Raw genomic sequence first — 18,683 nt, forward strand, 5'->3', positions numbered from 1 at the left:
ATGACACCAAAGACCATTGGCTTCCTTTTGTTGTGTTTCTCCACTACATGATAAGAACTACTCTCAACCATCTTCATATCTTGCGTCATTGAACAAACAATTCTGATTTTAATTTGTTGAGGTAATTAAGCCTATCCAAAACATCTTAATATTGCGTTATATTGTCCGATTCGCCATAATCTGTGCATAATTTTTCCCAAGAAACACATCATTAGGGATATGCATACCCGAACTTTATCTTTTCTTATCCACTTTCAATAGAGAACTTTAATTATGAACAGAATCCAACAACATTATCCCTAAATGATCGTCTAAATTTCCCTATTAGAAAATTATATAGTAGCTATTATAGAACTTGATTAACTTTTTTTTTTTTCATTTTCTCTTGTTGAACTCTCAACATAATTTAATTTACAAAGATAACAAAGATATTAAAATTAAAGTTGTCACTGAGCACTAAAATCACATCAGAGTTACAACTCGGTGGTCTACAAATGGTGTGCTAAATTATTCACACGTACTTCAAACAAATGTTCTAGAAGTATGAGAAGTATATAAAATTTTCCAACAACATACCCGGTGTGATTCCACAGGTAGAGTCTGGGGAGGGTACGATGTGTGCATACCTTACCTCTACCTTTATGGGGTAGAGAGATTACGTTGTTTTCATAAACCCTCAACTCAAAGAAACATAGTCAATGCAAAATGCAAGAAAAAATAAAACAGCAAAATATCAAGATACAAATTAAACAAATGACTCAATATATAGTAAGTAATACACACATAAAGATAATGATCTACACAATATCAAAATAATATAAAATTTTCCAAGCTGAAAAAATACTTTTACTTCAATCTTGATCTGATTAATACAAAGTAGTAGTATCAAAACAATTTAAGTACTTGTGAACGGGAAAAAAAGTAAAAAGGAACTACTTGTCCTACTCCTAGATCATTAGCTTCCTTTTCTCATTTTTCTTTCCTTTAGCTTTTACTGTGGTCCACTTGTTGTCATTTGTTTCTATACCAGCAACCTATGCCCGTGCAATGCACAAGATCCAACTTAATTAATTTGGTTATTCAATTTAGTTAGTTTTTATGATTTGTATATTTTATAAAGGAAACCTATGCCCGTGCAATGCACAAGATCCAACTTAATTAATTTGGTTATTCAATTTAGTTAGTTTTTATGATTTGTATATTTTATAAAGGATACTGCGATTCTCTTTAGTGATTCTCCATTTTTTTTTCTTTTCCTCTTATTTTTCCCCTTAATTTCTCAATTGTTGTTAAAATTTGTCTTATTTTGGTTATGTCCGCCTCTTTTTATATTTAGGAAGTTGACAATTCAAATATCCTACATGTCAAGTTTATAATCACAAGATTCAAAGAATATTTTATTATATTATACACATTTTTAATTTAGAACCACAAGATTCAAAAGTCTATTTTTATTTTTTTAAACTCCGTGTGGTCAAACGTAGACACTTAAATTGAGACAGAGGGAGTATATGTCAAATGAAGGAAATGAAATGACAATTGAGACACTGCGGACACGTGGAGACTTAAAAAGTAAACACATAAGAGGTTGTATTAATGTTAAACTTCTGAAATGTATACATGTTAGTCCCGGCTTAGAGTACAATTTCAGTTGCTTTTTGTACAACTTATTGTTGTTGTGTTGGTCCACCTTGGGCGTTTGTTGTTAAATAAAAAAAAAATTATCTTATTTTGGTTATGTCCGCCTCTTTTTATATTTAGTAAGTTGATAATTCAAATATCGTCAAGTTTATAATCACAAGATTCAAAAGATATTTTATTATATTATACACATTTTTAATTTAAAACTACAAGATTTGAAAGTCTATTTTTATTTCTTAAACTCCGTGTCTAGTCTAACGTAGACACTTAAATTGAGACAGAGGGAATATATGTCAAATGAAGGAAATGAAAGGACAAATAAGACACTCCTGACCCGTGGGGACTTAAAAAGTAAACACACCTGAAATGTACACATGTTAGTCCCTGCTTAGAGCGCAATTTCAGTTGCTTTTTGCAACTTATTGTTGTTGTGTTCGTCCACCTTGGGCATTTATATATAATAAGAAAAATATAGAATAGAAAAATAGACATATATTTTTATTAATGTGACCAAGTAATATGGGACGAAGGGAGTACTTCATTTATTAATTCTTAAAGAAACGTGAAAAGTCAAGTATAGTAATTTGGCCAAGTAATATGGGACGAAGGGAGTACTTCATTTATTAATTCTTAAAGAACGTGAAAAGTCAAGTAATGTGGCCAAGTAATATGGAACGGAGGGAGTACTTCATTTATTAATTATTAAAGAACATGAAAAGTCAAAAATGAACAAGTAAAAGTGCACAGAGAAAATAAATGTGTCGGAGAATTAAAATTGAAGTGCATACATGTATACATGAGAAGAGAATAAATATTCAGCAAGAACTTGAAAAGTCAAAAGTGAACAAGTAAAAGTGCACGGAGAAAATAAATATGTGTCGGAGAATTAAAATTAAAGTGCATATGTGTATACATGAGAAAAGAATAAATATTCAGTACTATGACATATGTTCATGTGAGATTTATTAATTCTTAAAGAACGTGAAAGTCAAAAGTGAACAAGTAAAAGTGCACGGATAAAAAATAATTTGTGTAGGAGAATTAAAATTGAACTGCATACGTCTATACATGAGAAGAGAATAAATATTTAACAAGAACGTGAAAAGTCAAAAGTGAATAAGTAAAAGTGCACGGAGAAAATAAATGTGTCGAAGAATTAAAATTGAAGTGCATACGTCAATACATGAGAAGAGAATAAAATAATAAATATTAAGTACTATGACATATGTCCACGTGGGATAGAAAAGTAATTGGTTAAAGTGTACAAGTTATATAGCTTTTGCTACGAGCATTCATTGCGTGTACAATTTATAAAGCTTTTGGTACAAGCAGTCAATGCTATGTTGGTCCCTCTTTCACACTTATATATAATAGAAATTTGTATGTATAAATATACATGGTGTTTACTGGTAATCTATACAGAAATTAATGAGCGCTCGTGAACCCGCACAACATGTGCTACGTCGGCAACTGTACTAAGGGACAAGAGTTTCCTTTTCACTAATGTCATATTTTATTAATGATCAACACGATATCAAAATAATATAAAATTTTCCAAGCTGAAAAAATACTTTTACTTCAATCTTGATCTGACTAATACAAAGTAGTAGTATCAAAACAATTTAAGTACTTGTGAACGGGAAAAAAGGTAAAAAGGAGCTGCTTGTCCTACTCCTAGATCATTAGCTTCCTTTTTTCATTTTTCTTTCCTTTAACTTTTACTGTGGTCCACTTGTTGTCATTTGTTTGTATATTTGTATGTATAAAATATGACATTAGTGAAAAGGAAAAATCTTGTCCCTTAGTACAGTTACCGACGTAGCACATACTGTGCGGGTTCACGAGTGCTCATTAATTACTGTACAGATTTTGTATGTATATATATTAATAAAATTAATTATTAATTAAATATTTATAAATATTTTATTATGAATTCAATTATTATATATATTAATTTGATATCATTGTATGCACCTATAAACTCCAAATTTTGAATCTTATTCCGCCTTAATAACCATGCCCACTACTGAATTTGTAAGTGAGTTTCATCATTTCGTGAAAGCCTTTTTGTATTACTTTTTACTTCCAACAGTAATTACCAGTAAACACCATGTATATAAAGAGAGAAGAGATCATATTCTCTGCGTTTAAAAAAGAATTGAGGAATTTGAAGTACGAGAGAATCAAATTCTCAAAATTTCGATCTCAATTAAGTATCAATTTCTTTAAAAAAATTAAGAAAATAAAAAGTTATATATTTAGATACCAGATAAAAATACTCCATCTTTCTAATTTATGTGGCAGTATTTGATTGGGTATGAAGTTTAAGAAAAAAGAAAAAAAAATGAAATTTGTGGTCTAAACAAACCATAAATATTTATGTCTATACACCATCTTCTTAAGGATAACATATAAAGTTAAAATTGTTTCTTCTTTTAGGGACACGCTAAAAAGGAAAGTATACCACGAAGAAATACTATAAATTATAATTTTTTATTCATAAATGTTTTTAAGAATAAAAATTATTTAACTCACCAAATAAATGCCTTATAAAATGAAACAACGAAAATAATGATATTCTCGCGTGTATCAAATATTAAACAATAATATATTAAATCACAATAATATTAATTAAGAAAGATTGATGAAGTATCATTATAGGTCAAGGTTTAAAATACAAGGTCAAAGTTTAATTTGAATATGATATCTGGTGAATTAGCTATTGATTAAATGGATTAGACATTTATGCTATTAACTTTTCTTATTTAGGTAGGAAATTGAAAGGAAAAATCAAGACTAGAAGTTGAAACAAATATATTGATAATAAATTAAAATTTAAAAAACTAACACACATAGAGTGACATTTTAGAGACGTAGAGAATAATCTGGAAAACTAAAAAAGTGGATCAACAATTTGATTTAGGTAGGAAATTGAAAGGAAAAATCAAGAGAATTGAAAGGAAAAATCAAGACTAGAAGCTGAAACAAATATATTGATAATAAATTAATAATTTTAAAACTGACACACATAGAGTGACATTTTATTTTAAGACACAGAATAATCTGGAAAAATAAAAAAAGTGGGACAATAATTTGATTAGAAATTAGTTATAAATGGAACCCACAATAAGTGAGGGTATTTTTGTGAAACAAAAGTTTGGCAAATCTAATAAAGCATATAGCGAGAATAATCCCATTTTTATTCCACTCCTCGTCCTTAAAAATCTAGAACAACTTGCCTTTTTGCCTTTAAGGGCCCACATTTCTTACTAATTCACTATCTTCGTCCTCAATTTCTCAAAAAGTCAAAAAAGTGGACATTTCACTTTGCTTACGTGGTACAACAAGTACTTTCTTTTTAATGCCACGGGATTTGGAGCTGCAGCTTTTTGAACATTTCCCGAAAAGTTTCTTTACTGTTACTAAAACAAGAAAAAAATAATACTCCCCCCTGCTTCTAAAATAAGAATGTTTTGGATTTTTCATTTTATTTTAAAATAAATAGTGTTTTAGAATAGAAATTGATATTATTCTTTTAAAATTATCCTTATTTATATATTTAAAAATTATTAAATAGTTTTTTTCAGGAAATATATAATTTAGAAAAAGGTAAAATTTAATTAGGAATAAATTAGTAAAACACTCATAATTTTCTATAAGTGTGACCAATTTCTTAAGGAATTTGCGTAAGCTAAAAACATCATTTATTATTATGAATGGAGGAGTACAGAAATAGTTTTGTAAATAACATTTTACTACCTATAACTTGTTTAAATATGAATAGGATCCCTGCTTTCTTTTTTCTTGTAGGACATTATTTACTTTTCCCCCCAAATTCATGTAATCTTACTTTTGATATGATGAATTTAATTCCATTTAAAAGCCTATCTCTTCCATAAAAGGGAAAATGAATGCAATACAATTCTTTTTACATCGTGTCATTCAATTATTGTACTTGCTTACCTTGTTGAAATTTTAAATAGGGAAGAAATAAATGTGATATAATTTTTTTCACGTCATTTCATTCAATTATCATACTTATTTACCTTCTTGATTTTAATTAAAAAAAATAGCATTTTATGTTTTTTGTATACCTATCGATAAAAAATAAAGAAAATACTTTAAAAAAAAAACTAAATTCAGTAAAAAGTCTTTGTAAAATTTTCACTAATAAATGTTGACATGTAAGTTCTATATAGAGAAATTAAACCAATTTATAGGTTTAAATTTCTCATTTAAGTTTTCACTAAATAATTAAACACTGATTTCTTTACTAGGGGTCACAAAAGTGAGTCGTCTCTGAAGTCGTTATCCTTTTTCTATTGAATCTGATCCATCGATGAAAGTTCTTTCTTTTGTAGCCTTGAAGAGTACAATGGTAAATTCTTATTCTTTCTCCGGCGATATCACATACCTCTGGAAGAGTCTTTCTGCATGTGATATTTGCCTGACATTTTAGATTACCTCAACGAAAATGATTTGTTTAGACGTTTTTCTTAATCTATCAGTGGATTTGGTTATTTAACATTTTTTTTTTGCAAGTATTAATGATTAGTGGTGATCAGTGAATAAGTTTTTTTAGCTTAGAAAGGGTTAAAAGCACCGAATGTATTTACACCATCATCGGTAACGCCATGAATGACGCGTTTTACATATGCCAATTCTCAGTCCAACACATTCAATTACACTGTTAATTTGACATATTACGCAATGTATTTGTACAATCATCATCTACATATAAGGTATTTCTACATTAACACCATTAATGACACATTTTACGGTTGTCAATTCTCAATCGAAAACATTCAATTATAAAATTAATTTAACATATGTATTACTTTTTAAAAGTTGAGTGATTTTTTAATTTTGACGAAAAAGTTTACAGGAATCATAACACAAATTCATTCTCCTTCCATTCCAATTTATATGACACCTTTAGAATTTCAACAGTCAATCAAATTCTTCTTTTGACCAAAATTTTCTTATACACCTCCATCTTAAGATGTTAATTATTGTAATTTAATTTTATATAATTTCATGGTTAAAATTTAAATATCAACTGTGCCACATAAATTAGAATAGAATAAAGTATAAAAATGTGACTTCACTTTTACTCTCTTTTTAAAAAAGAAGAATCTCCTATATATATTAGCATCCTATTCTCTTAGCCAACTTAAAAATATTCTTCCTTTTTAGCTCAATTCATTTTTCTTCTACTATTTCTCTTTACTGTCCTTATCATTTCATCACCTCCCCTAGTAGTTCTTTCAAACTCCCAACACATAAATCTAGAACCATCTATTCTTCTCCACTAATCTCTCTCTCACTCTCTATACATATAAATATTCACATTTACAGGGCGGCGGAGATGGCGGGGAATGATTGGATAAACAGTTATTTAGAAGCGATATTGGATGTAGGACAAGGTGTTGATGATAAGAAATCATCCTTGTTGTTGAGAGAAAGAGGAAGGTTTAGTCCGACGAGGTATTTTGTTGAAGAAGTTATTACTGGTTTTGATGAGTCTGATCTACATCGCTCTTGGATCCGAGTAAGTTTTAATTACTGCAACTCTATTAATGTGTGTTTTGATGTGAAAATGTTTTATCGAAAATAGCTAGCAGAGCTTCTATTTGTATCCGAGAAAAGTTTGAATTTTACTGTATAATTGTGTGTTTTTGGTTTGTTTGTAAATTTTATGAATATCTGAATGTTCTCTGTAATGAATATATTTAGCGGAGCTCCTATTTCGATCTGAGTAAATTTGAATTTTACTGTATTAATGTGTGTTTTGTGTTTGTTTGATGTGAAAATGTTTTATTTGTAAAATTTTATGAGAGTCTGAATGGTCTCTGTAATCGAAAATAGCTAGTAGAGCTCTTATTTGGATCCGAGTAAGTTTGAATTTTACTGTATTAATGTGTGTTTCGATGCGTTGTTTGAAGGAAAATATTTTATTCATGAAAAATTCTATGAGTCTCTGAATGCTCTTTGTAATGAAAATAGCTAGTAGAGCTCCTATTTGGATCCGAGAAAGTTGAATTTTACTGTATTATTGTGTGTGTTTTGGTTTGTTTGATGTGAAAATGTTTTTATTTGTAAAATTTTATGAGTATCTGAATGCTCTCTGTAATCGAAAATAGCTAGTAGAGCTCTTATTTGGATCCGAGTAAGTTTGAATTTTACTGTATTAATGTGTGTTTCGATGAGTTGTTTGAAGGAAAATATAAAAAATTCTATGAGTCTCTGAATGCTCTCTGTAATCTACACATTATAAAAATAGCTAGCAGTACGCCTATTACTCGCTCTTGGATCCGATTAAGTTGAATTATATACTTGAATTTTTTTTTTTGGGGAAGTGTGTATCAATGTGTATTTTTGGTTTGTTTGATGCATTTGTGTACTTGAATTTTGAAGGAAAATGTTTTATTCATAAATTCTATGAATCTTTGAATGCTCTCTGCAATCTCTGCACTGTCAAAATAGCTAGCAGCACTCTTAATTATAGTATATTAGGACAAAGCCTATTTTAACTCAATTTGAGGATCCTGCACTTGGTTGAAGAAGTAGAAAAATGGATAATTGTAGTGATAATTTGATTCTTTGCCGTAGTAAATAGGAGAGAAAAGATCGAATTTAATTATTTCGTTTTTGTTGTAAGTTATGTGATTTTTTTCTCGGATGAAATAGGCACAAGCTACTCGGAGTCTACAGGAAAATATTTTATTCATAAATTTTATGAATCTCTGAACGCTCACTGCAATGTCCACAATATGAAATAGCTAGCAGCACCTCTGTTTATAATAGTATGAAATCTACTTTAACTGAAAATAGGAAAATCTGTGTTCCTGAATAAATTTGACCATCTATCCTAACTAGACATGAATTTAAAATACCAAATCCTAACCAATTTTGGTACCTTACCAATCCTAATGAGGTAAATAACCTCTACTAATTAACAGGCATGAAGAAAATAAGAGCTAGAGAGAACTAGGTATTCTATGATCACCATGGAGTTTGTAATACAATCTAAAATGTTGAGGATTTGTTGTTTGTTTATGTGATTTTTTTGATGGATGAAATAGGCACAAGCTACTCGGAGTCCACAAGAGAGGAATACTAGGCTTGAGAATATGTGTTGGAGGATTTGGAATTTGGCTCGCCAGAAAAAACAGGTCTCTCTCTCTCTCTCTCTCTCTCTCTCTTTGTGTGTGTTTGTTTCAAGGGAATCCGTTGTTTCAAAAGTAGAATTTCTATTGTGTATGTATGGTTTTTCCTCTGTAGCTAAGGATAAAAGTAATTTACTTTTGTAGTGGAGATGGAAAGTTTTCAATTAATTTTATTTTTAATAATACAAAGACTGAGCTGAAATGAGCGTCAACTTTTCAGCCTGCCCACCATTTGTCCCATGGGAATAAAAAAAGTATAAAGATGAACATTATTGACAATTGGATACATTGATCTAAAAAGTCCACTTGACTGCATATGTTCATCGTTGTTTTTATATGTTTACTTTGTTCAATCTCTTGCTCTATCAAATGGAAAAACTGTCTGTTTACTTTGGTCAATCTATTAGAATATTTGCTCGCTATACTAGGGAACCTATATTTGTCAATATGCGTTTAACATTACATGTGAATAATGAGTTATACAGATCACTCCGTCAACTGTGTCTGATTCCAAAATTAGTTGGAGAATAACAAGCAATGTATGATTTTTATGGACTATTTTAATAGAAACATCAAATTTTTTGGTAATGATTGATCATTTGGAAGTCATTTTCTATCATTTAGCTTAATATTACTCAATTATATAATGATTTAGGCATTGCAAACTTGGCTACTTCAAATTTGTGAAGTTTCACGTAGGTTTTAGTTTGCATGCTTGCTAGTTTGTCCAGTTCCCAGTCAGTGATATGTTGTGTTCTTCCGTCACTAGTGGTCCCACTCCCGTTTTACTGGCTATTCATTTTATAAAGATGATCTGTAGAAGCGTTGCCATTTCAGTGGTGTTTTATAAAGTATAGGCATGTTCTACTTTCTCAAATTTCAGCCTTGTATTTATGTAGCTTGAGGGAGAGCAAGCTCAATGGAAGGCAAAACGCCGTCAAGAACGTGAGAAAGGTCGCAGAGAGGCAGTTGCTGATATGTCAGAGGATCTATCTGAGGGAGAGAAAGGAGATACAGTCAGTGAAATGTCATCTCTTGGTGAAAGTACCAGAGGTCGATTGCCTAGAATCAGTTCTGTTGAGACGATGGAAGCCTGGGTTAGTCAGCAGAGGGGAAAGAAGCTTTATATTGTGCTTATAAGGTGTGACTCAATCTTCTCCTGTAGTACTGTGTGATGAACTCGACTTTGAAACTTACTTCATATTCCAGTGCAATATCTATCTAAAGAGAAAATATGAAATACCATCATTGACCTTGTTCCTATAGTACCTTGAGGGACCATTCTTCAAATTTTAGTCTTACCTTCCTGTTTAAGCAAGGCAATTAGCAGCTTCAGAGCTTCTAGCTGCCTGCTTCATTCAGTTGAACTTTCTGTCTCACTAGAGAATTACAGCCTTTGTGTCTAATGGTTTTCTTCTTATTAACACTACATTCTTGCAGTTTACATGGTTTAATTCGGGGTGAGAATATGGAGCTTGGACGGGATTCTGATACTGGTGGTCAGGTGATTATTATTCCACGTGTTTTAACTAGTCATTATATTTATGCTTATGCAAATTCATCGTCTCTGCTCTTTGCCGTTGGAAAGCTACTCGCATTGTTCTCTTGCCTTCTGTTTGTCTTCTATGGCAGAAGAAGATTTTATGATCTTTATGTCCCTTTCAGGTGAAATATGTTGTTGAACTTGCGAGAGCCTTAGGGTCGATGCCGGGTGTATATCGGGTTGACTTGCTTACTAGACAAGTATCTTCGCCAGAAGTAGATTGGAGCTACGGTGAGCCGACAGAGATGCTGACACCAATAAGTACAGAAGGCTTGATGACTGAGATTGGGGAGAGTAGTGGTGCTTATATTATTCGCATCCCCTTTGGACCAAGAGAGAAATATATTCCAAAAGAACAACTATGGCCTTATATTCCCGAATTTGTTGATGGTGCACTCAATCATATTATTCAAATGTCCAAAGTTCTGGGTGAGCAAATTGGTAACGGCCGTCCTGTGTGGCCTGTTGCCATACATGGACATTATGCCGATGCTGGCGACTCAGCCGCACTCCTATCAGGTGCTTTAAATGTACCAATGCTTTTCACTGGTCACTCACTTGGTAGAGATAAGTTGGAGCAACTGTTGCGACAAGGTCGGTTGTCAAAGGATGAAATAAATTCAACCTACAAGATAATGCGGAGAATAGAGGCTGAGGAGTTAACTCTTGACGCTTCCGAACTTGTCATAACTAGTACAAGACAGGAGATTGACGAGCAATGGCGCTTGTATGATGGGTTTGATCCAATATTAGAGCGTAAGTTACGTGCAAGGATCAAGCGCAATGTCAGCTGTTATGGCAGGTTTATGCCTCGCATGTCTGTAAGTAGTGCATCACATCTCTAATATGCTAATATCTACTTCAATTCTAGTTGGATATGTGATTAAGCCAGTGAATGTGAAGCTCTCAGTTGCATTCAGTAGTTTCTGAAATAGGTAAATATCCACTATTTTTTTATGCAGGTGGCATTATTTCACATCACTACTTACAACGACAAGTTGAAAAATTTAGGTTTAAGGAAAAAAATTCCGTTCATAATCTGGGATTCTCTCAGCAGCATTAGTAACAGTTATATATGTCTATTATTTATATAATGGCAAAAAGAGAGATTTGATGAGTAATTTTAAAAAAAAATTCCTTCATGATCCAGGATTTTTCAGCAATATTAGTAATAGTTATATGTCCCAGACCCCACTTGTAGTCATATCTTGGTGAAAAGCGATTTTGATGAGTAATGGAACTTGATTTTATCTCTTTTTCTTCAAGCTGACCGTACAACTTATGTAAACCTTCAAGTTAAATTAGGTTCGACTTCTACTGTTGTGAATTTACCTGAAATGGCTGGCTGCATTTTTCTTTTGCAATTTCCTCAAGAGCCTCTTGTGATAAACTGAGCATCCATGGGCAGGTAATTCCTCCAGGGATGGAGTTCCACCATATTGTTCCACATGAAGGTGACATGGATGGTGAAACAGAAGGAAGTGGAGATGGAAAAGCACCGGATCCAGCTATTTGGACAGAGGTTTCCATCGACACCATCTTTCTTCTCCTTTGAGTGGCCTTCCACTTTTTCTGCATTCTTGTTTTCTTGCTAATTTCTTAATTTGATTTCCTGTTCCTAGATTATGCGCTTCTTTTCTAATCCAAGGAAGCCTATGATACTCGCCCTTGCTAGGCCTGATCCCAAGAAGAACCTCACTACTTTAGTGAAAGCATTTGGTGAATGTCGTCCATTGAGAGAGCTTGCTAATCTTGTAAGTTTGAGTTGACACCAGTGGTATAGGTGAATTGCGTGCTGTTACGGGGTAGGGAAGCTGAGCTAGCAGTGCAATTGATGTTCCTCTTTCCTTTCTTCTTTTTGCAGACTTTGATAATGGGTAATCGAGATAATATCGACGAAATGTCTGGCACCAGTTCATCACTTCTTCTTTCAATCTTGAAGATGATAGATAAGTATGATCTTTATGGTCAAGTCGCTTATCCCAAACACCACAAGCAGTCTGATGTTCCTGATATCTATCGTCTTGCTGCAAAGACTAAGGTACAGTCTGTAATTTTAATTTCAAGTGCATAGTTCTTTCACTCCCTTAGTTGATTTGATTGATTGTATGCATAGGGTGTGTCACTTCTTGGTTGAATATGTTCCAATTTTTTTTTTTTTTTTTTTTTTTTTTTTTTATTTTTATTTAGTAGTGTTTCTTTTTCTGTTTCCAATAGGTAATATGTGGAAAGTATTTCATGGTATATGAAACAACTCCTTTGCATTTTATCAGCGCATCATTACTCATTTTGTGCATAACTAGATTATACCAAGACAGAAACCACAGGAGGATGTTATTTGTCAATTAGATAAGTAATGATTTTTAGAACGCGGAAGAGACTGTTTTGTACCTTCTTCGTCATATTTCATGTAAATATAAGAGAATGGGCTCCTAATATGTCTCTCACGTGCATACCTGAAGCCACATCTAATAAAATGGATAGATAGAAAGGGTAGGATTATCGCATTGTAGTGGCGACAAAAGAGCAACTCTTATAAGTGTGGCATAAGAAACCTTCATTGCTTCCTGCTCATGAATTAAAAATATGGACAAATAATTCTAGATGATGTTGTCAAAGTTGGTTCAGCTATTTCTAGAAATGTGCATGGAACAGGGGTATTTGCTCCTCTTTCATAGTTTCATACACAGGTGCAGAAATACAGATAGTGGTAGCATGCTTGTATTCCCTTCAGCAATTAGTGGCTTCAGTAAACAATATGGTGATACTTCCTTCTTGAATTTCCTTTTTACAGGGTGTTTTTATTAATCCGGCTTTTATTGAGCCTTTTGGACTGACTTTGATTGAGGTATTCTTCTTCACTCAGAGGTTTAAGCTTTAGTTGCTAATTTTGTTATTCTTCATCATAAGTTGGTAAGTCTTCTTTATTGACTTGTGCACTTATCTCCTTTGCAACAGGCAGCAGCCTATGGTCTCCCAATGGTTGCCACAAAAAATGGAGGACCTGTTGATATACATAGGGTATGCTGTTGCATTTATGTCATATACTGCCTTTGATGCCTTCCATCCTGTTCTGACTAGCTTCCAACCAAATTAGATTCAAATTGATCTTCGACCCGTTTGCAGGTTCTTGACAATGGTCTCTTAGTGGATCCCCATGATCAGCAGGCAATCGCTGATGCTCTTTTGAAGTTGGTTGCTGATAGGCAATTGTGGGCTAAATGCAGGGCAAATGGATTGAAAAATATACACCTTTTCTCATGGCCTGAGCACTGTAAAACTTATCTTTCCCGGATAGCTAGCTGCAAACCAAGGCAACCACGCTGGTTGAGATCCGATGATGATGATGATGAAAATTCAGAAACAGATTCACCTAGTGATTCGTTGAGAGATTTTCATGATATATCTCTGAATTTGAGATTTTCATTAGACGGTGAAAAGAATGATAATAAAGAAAATGCTGATAATACATTAGACCCCGAAGCTCGAAAGAGCAAGTTAGAGAATGCTGTTTTATCCTGGTCTAAGGGTGCACTGAAGAGCACACCAAAAACTTGGTCGTCAGATAAGGCCGACCAGAACTCTGGTGCTGGTAAATTCCCAGCGATAAGGAGGAGAAGACATATTTTTGTTATTGCAGTGGATTGTGACGCTAGCTCAGGACTCTCTGGAAGTGTGAAAAAGATATTTGAGGCTGTAGAGAAGGAAAAGGCAGAGGGTTCCATTGGATTTATCCTGGCTTCATCTTTCAATATATCAGAAGTACAGTCTTTCCTGGTTTCAGAGGGCATGAATCCTACTGATTTTGATGCTTACATATGCAATAGTGGCGGTGATCTTTATTATTCGTCCTTCCACTCTGAACAAAATCCTTTTGTTGTAGACTTGTACTACCACTCACATATAGAGTATCGCTGGGGGGGCGAAGGGTTAAGGAAGACTTTGGTGCGTTGGGCCTCTTCTATCATTGACAGTAAGGGTGGAAATGAAGATCACATTGTTGTTGAGGATGAAGACAATTCAGCCGATTACTGCTATAGTTTCAAAGTCTGCAAGCCTGGGACGGTAAATCGACTTCTGTTCTCCATCTTTGGGTGTTCCTTTTTCCTTCTCAATTTTGCTTCTTTGACTCTTCGATCACACCTCCTGCCATCCTGGGGGCGGTTTAATGCAGTAGCAGAAGCTTTTCTATTTTTTCTTTGAGAATCTGCTTTCACTGATGCTGGCTGCTGAAGCAAGTTATTGATTCAGGCTTGTGCTAGATATTCTTTGAAACATCTGCAATCTATTTTCTCCAAGCATCTGATGTTATAAGGCAATTGCCGGTCAACTGAATTTTTAATTACACCCTCTTAAAGTGATTGTTTTGTTGCTTTTGCAGGTTCCTCCGGTTAAAGAACTTAGAAAAGTAATGAGAATTCAGGCACTTCGCTGTCACACAGTTTATTGTCAAAATGGGAGTCGGATTAATGTGATCCCTGTACTGGCATCTCGGTCCCAAGCACTCAGGTAATGTTTTTAGTTCCATCTGCTAGAAGGTTACTGGGGTATCTCTGCCAACTATTCTGTTTGAAGTTTCACCTCCTGATTTTCAAATTGATGCATCTATGGTGCATCTTGCTTTAGAATAACAACTACGCCTCAGTCCCAAGCAAGTTGGGGTTGCCTATATGAATTCCCACTTACTTTATTCAATCTCTTTTCATATTATTTATATATATATATATATATATATAGCAATAACATTAGAAGTTCTTTAACAAATGCATCTCTGGTGCATCTTTCTTCATAATGCACATCAAATATTGATTTTGTTGAACTACACTTGCTAATCAATTTTTGCTTATACGCTTTTACTTACATCTCTAGAGGAGACTGAATATGAGTGGCATGCTGTCTAAAATTGCTGTCGCAGCATGGTCCTGCCATCTGTGCTTTGTAAGTGTTGTGTTAATTATGTGTGCCATTTTTGTGGCTAGTTCAGTTATTACTGATTGCCTCGTCGTCTCCATCAGCGGAAAAGATGGCGGGGCAGGGATTTGGGGCTGCAATTCTTTTGGTTTGTTTTTCTCGTTATCAGGATTTTGTTCGTACATTTAGGTGTTTGCATAGTCAGAATAATAACACTGCCCGATTAAAGCCAGCCCATAGCCAATAAGTAATAGATATGATTATTGAACTTGCTTTAAATGTTCTGTGGTGGTTGTAATGTTCACTATTTGGGTCCAGAAAAGGGACTTCACGTTTATAGGCCAACCTCTTGTTATTTCTCCAAATGACAATATAGCACTCTCTAGTCTTTATGTTTTTCCATGAATATAGTGGTTTTGAGGTCATATCCTTTTCAGCTCTGCTGTTCCCTGCCAGTCAAACGCTTGCTACAATAATCTTGCTGTCATTCTGGATCGTATTTAGATTGGTTTCTAACTATAGAGTAGTTACGCGGTTGTATCTTTCAAGAATTTCCGGGATCACTTCTACATGTTTAAGGGGGAGGGGTGAACATAAAAGCGGAAGCTGAGGCAGAAAGCTTTTGTCCACTGGTAGTATGCACTGATACCTTGATTGCTATAAATGACTTTAACATTGTCTACAGGTACTTGTATCTGCGATGGGGAATGGACTTGTCAAAGTTGGTGGTTTTCGTTGGAGAAAGTGGTGATACTGATTATGAAGGATTGATCGGCGGTCTACGCAAGTCTGTCATAATGAAAGGACTCTGCACTAATGCAAGCAGCTTACTTCATGGTAGTAGGAGTTACGCGCTCTCTGATGTTTTGCCACTCGACAGCCCTAATGTTGTCCAAGCTGCTGAGGAGTGTAGCAGCACTGAAATCCGTTCCTTACTGGAGAAACTAGGGGTACTCAAAGGATAACACCCTTCCCCTTTGATTGGCAAAAACCTATATGAGCTAAGATTATGCCATGAAAGAATGGCCATCCATTTCGCCCGTCTTTTGAAGCTGTTAATAGTTTTCAACAGACTACTAAATGAGATGAGCCTTTTGATGCTTTTTAAAGGAGGACATAAAACCTTCATTATGTTCCCAGTGTTATGCAAGTCTTTAGCTGAATCAATGCTGTATAGTTGTAGATTTCTTTTGCTGTGACATTCGACAGGACCTGTTCTGGTTCATATACTGCGAGAAAAATAAATTTCAACTTGAAAACATCGACAGATCTTGTAAATTATTATACACATCCGCCAGAGGCATTATCGGTGGTTTATCAAATTTTTTGAACTTTGTCGATCAGTTAATCTGATCATCCCTCATGTAAAGAGGTGCACTTGACATTTCATCTTTAAGTTCAATTTCATATAACGGATTCGGTTTCAGATCATGCAGCCTGTATGTTGATGCTAATCACCAACTGTTTTAACGAAAAACAGTAGATGTTCTAAATGGGCTTTTGTAACTTTTGAGTTAGGAATCGTAAGTCTCCATTTTGTTTCTTGGTCTTCGTTTTCGCCACGAATTTTAACATCAGTATTTAACAATTATGGTCGTCAAATTTGACCATAAATGTTTAACTCGCCGTCGAGCGAGGAAACGCTTAAATGTATGTACGGCATTAGATGAGATTGATATCAAACTTGTTTGTTTTAGTCACTTTTAGCTGTAACTCAAGCCTGAGTAGTCTTTTGCAGACTGTAAGTGTTAATTTTTGACATTATAAATCCAATGTCTGACTGAAAAAAAGGTACTTGAAGTGAAGATCAATGAGCAATTACGAGAAGGCACAGATTCCTTGACAATGCGTTTTAAGTACTGCAAGCAGATCTTATGTTCTGTTTAGCATCCTAATTTTCCTCTTGGCTTTGTTACCAAGAATGAAATAGAGAGAAACCTTTAAAAGAAAACGATCATCATGTTGCACACTCAATTTTTGTTGTCCCCAATGGTTTGTGAAAGCAAATAAGCAATAGGAGACTTGCTCCATAGAATCAGGGGAGGCAGAAGTTCATATATGGATTCGGTCAAACTCAGTAGCTTTTGCTTAAGAAGTGTACTTGTTTTAAGAAATTCATTTAGTATGTACAGATACTTACCGGAAACAACCTTCGTGCTAGGAAGCTTCTTAATGTTGATAAGGTCCTCAGCCCAGATCGTAGATTTTAATCAGCATGACTTTGAGAAGGGGCTTTGTATGACATAAATGCTTGATCATCAATTAAAGAACTCACATTGGGCAAAGCTTGGTGATTAGCCAAACGTAAAAGAAGAATGAGGAAGGATAGCATATTATGCTTTCTTATTGGAAAGATGAACAGGAGTACTATATACTAGTTGCTATTTGAACTTCTTTATGAACAAGTCAATCTAACGCTACTTCGGTTCCAAATATTAGTCGTTTCTGAATTTTTTTTGAGATATTTAGCGTTTTAAAAAAACAAAGAGTATTTGTTATTTTTTTTTTTCAAATCTACCCCTACTATTCTAATTGATGGAGTGTTAATATAGTGATAGGAGAGAGATAAATAGAGTTTAGACAAATATTCTAACTATTAAGACTATTAAATATCTTTTTTAAGGGGTGTGCAAAAATTTTTGGAACCGAAGAAAGTTTGTTCTTGAGAAAGAATTGTGGATATATTCCATTTCATTTTCAAACTTTTCTTTTCTATTGTGCATGACGTGACGGTCTTGGATGACGTTTTGATACAAATTAAAGCTCAACTACCTTACAACTTGAAAGAATGGAGCACTTGCATGAGCAACAAAAAATAATAAATGAACGCATGGTGCAGTAACATTTGACTCTACAAAATGTTCATATTTGGCATTTAAGTTGGCTCTGATCGTCTAAAGTTTTTGTAAAAATGACATACAATGACCTCCTAATAAATGCTCCTGCCACTAGCTCCAGCCCTCCTTCTCAAACTAGTTGTTCATATTTTTTTTTTTTTACACGTCTCTTGAAAAAGGCATTAATAAAGGTAATATTTTGATTATTTTTTTCTCTTAAAATATTGCATCATGTTATCTCTCCTCAATTATATTTACGGAAAAGGCTCATAATATCTCTAACCTATTGAAAAAGACTTATAAATATCTTCCTTCTACATGTGGGTCTAAAAATATCATTCCATCCACCTTTTAGGTTTAAAAATACGCTTAAGGTTTGTTTTTTGGCTCAAATATACCCCTCAAACTAATAGGTTAAAATTAACTCTTTTAAAAAGCCACATGACATTTTGTAATTGGTCACACATTTTAATTTCAGAGTAAGTAAAACCCACCCAATTTTTAAGACCCAAACCCATTGACCCATGTTAATACTATTTAACCATCTACATTCAAGGGTTTAATAATCATTTTCCAACACTT

The 18,683-nt window shown here is 33.7% G+C and overlaps 1 protein-coding gene across 2 annotated transcripts; it reads left to right on the forward strand.

Annotated features, from left to right (window-relative positions):
* The first annotated feature begins 6,839 nt into the window (after nucleotides 1–6,839).
* LOC132603125 (probable sucrose-phosphate synthase) lies at nucleotides 6,840–16,690 on the forward strand. Of its 2 annotated transcripts, none has more exons than XM_060316028.1 (13): nucleotides 6,840–7,192; nucleotides 8,727–8,816; nucleotides 9,710–9,951; nucleotides 10,251–10,314; nucleotides 10,476–11,174; nucleotides 11,762–11,875; nucleotides 11,976–12,107; nucleotides 12,218–12,394; nucleotides 13,148–13,201; nucleotides 13,312–13,374; nucleotides 13,480–14,418; nucleotides 14,735–14,862; nucleotides 15,950–16,690. In XM_060316028.1, the coding sequence occupies exons 1-13, from the start codon at nucleotides 7,010–7,012 to the stop codon at nucleotides 16,227–16,229; spliced, it is 3,165 nt and encodes a 1,054-aa protein (XP_060172011.1). In that variant the 5' UTR covers nucleotides 6,840–7,009; the 3' UTR covers nucleotides 16,230–16,690. The 2 variants fall into 2 exon arrangements, with proteins under 2 accessions (XP_060172011.1, XP_060172012.1); XM_060316029.1 differs by lacking the exon at nucleotides 6,840–7,192 and adding an exon at nucleotides 7,792–7,959.
* The last annotated feature ends 1,993 nt before the right edge of the window (nucleotides 16,691–18,683 follow it).

Source organism: Lycium barbarum, chromosome 7 (assembly GCF_019175385.1).
Source record: "Lycium barbarum isolate Lr01 chromosome 7, ASM1917538v2, whole genome shotgun sequence".
NCBI lineage: Eukaryota > Viridiplantae > Streptophyta > Magnoliopsida > Solanales > Solanaceae > Lycium > Lycium barbarum.

Excerpts from the sequence above, each read along its gene's own strand:
- LOC132603125 (XM_060316028.1), top strand. The coding sequence starts at position 7,010 with ATGGCGGGGAATGATTGGATAAACAGTTATTTAGAAGCGATATTGGAT. Across the intron at positions 10,315-10,475 it reads ATTCTGATACTGGTGGTCAG|GTGAAATATGTTGTTGAACT; the intron begins GTGATTATTATT and ends TGTCCCTTTCAG. Across the intron at positions 12,108-12,217 it reads TGAGAGAGCTTGCTAATCTT|ACTTTGATAATGGGTAATCG; the intron begins GTAAGTTTGAGT and ends TTCTTTTTGCAG.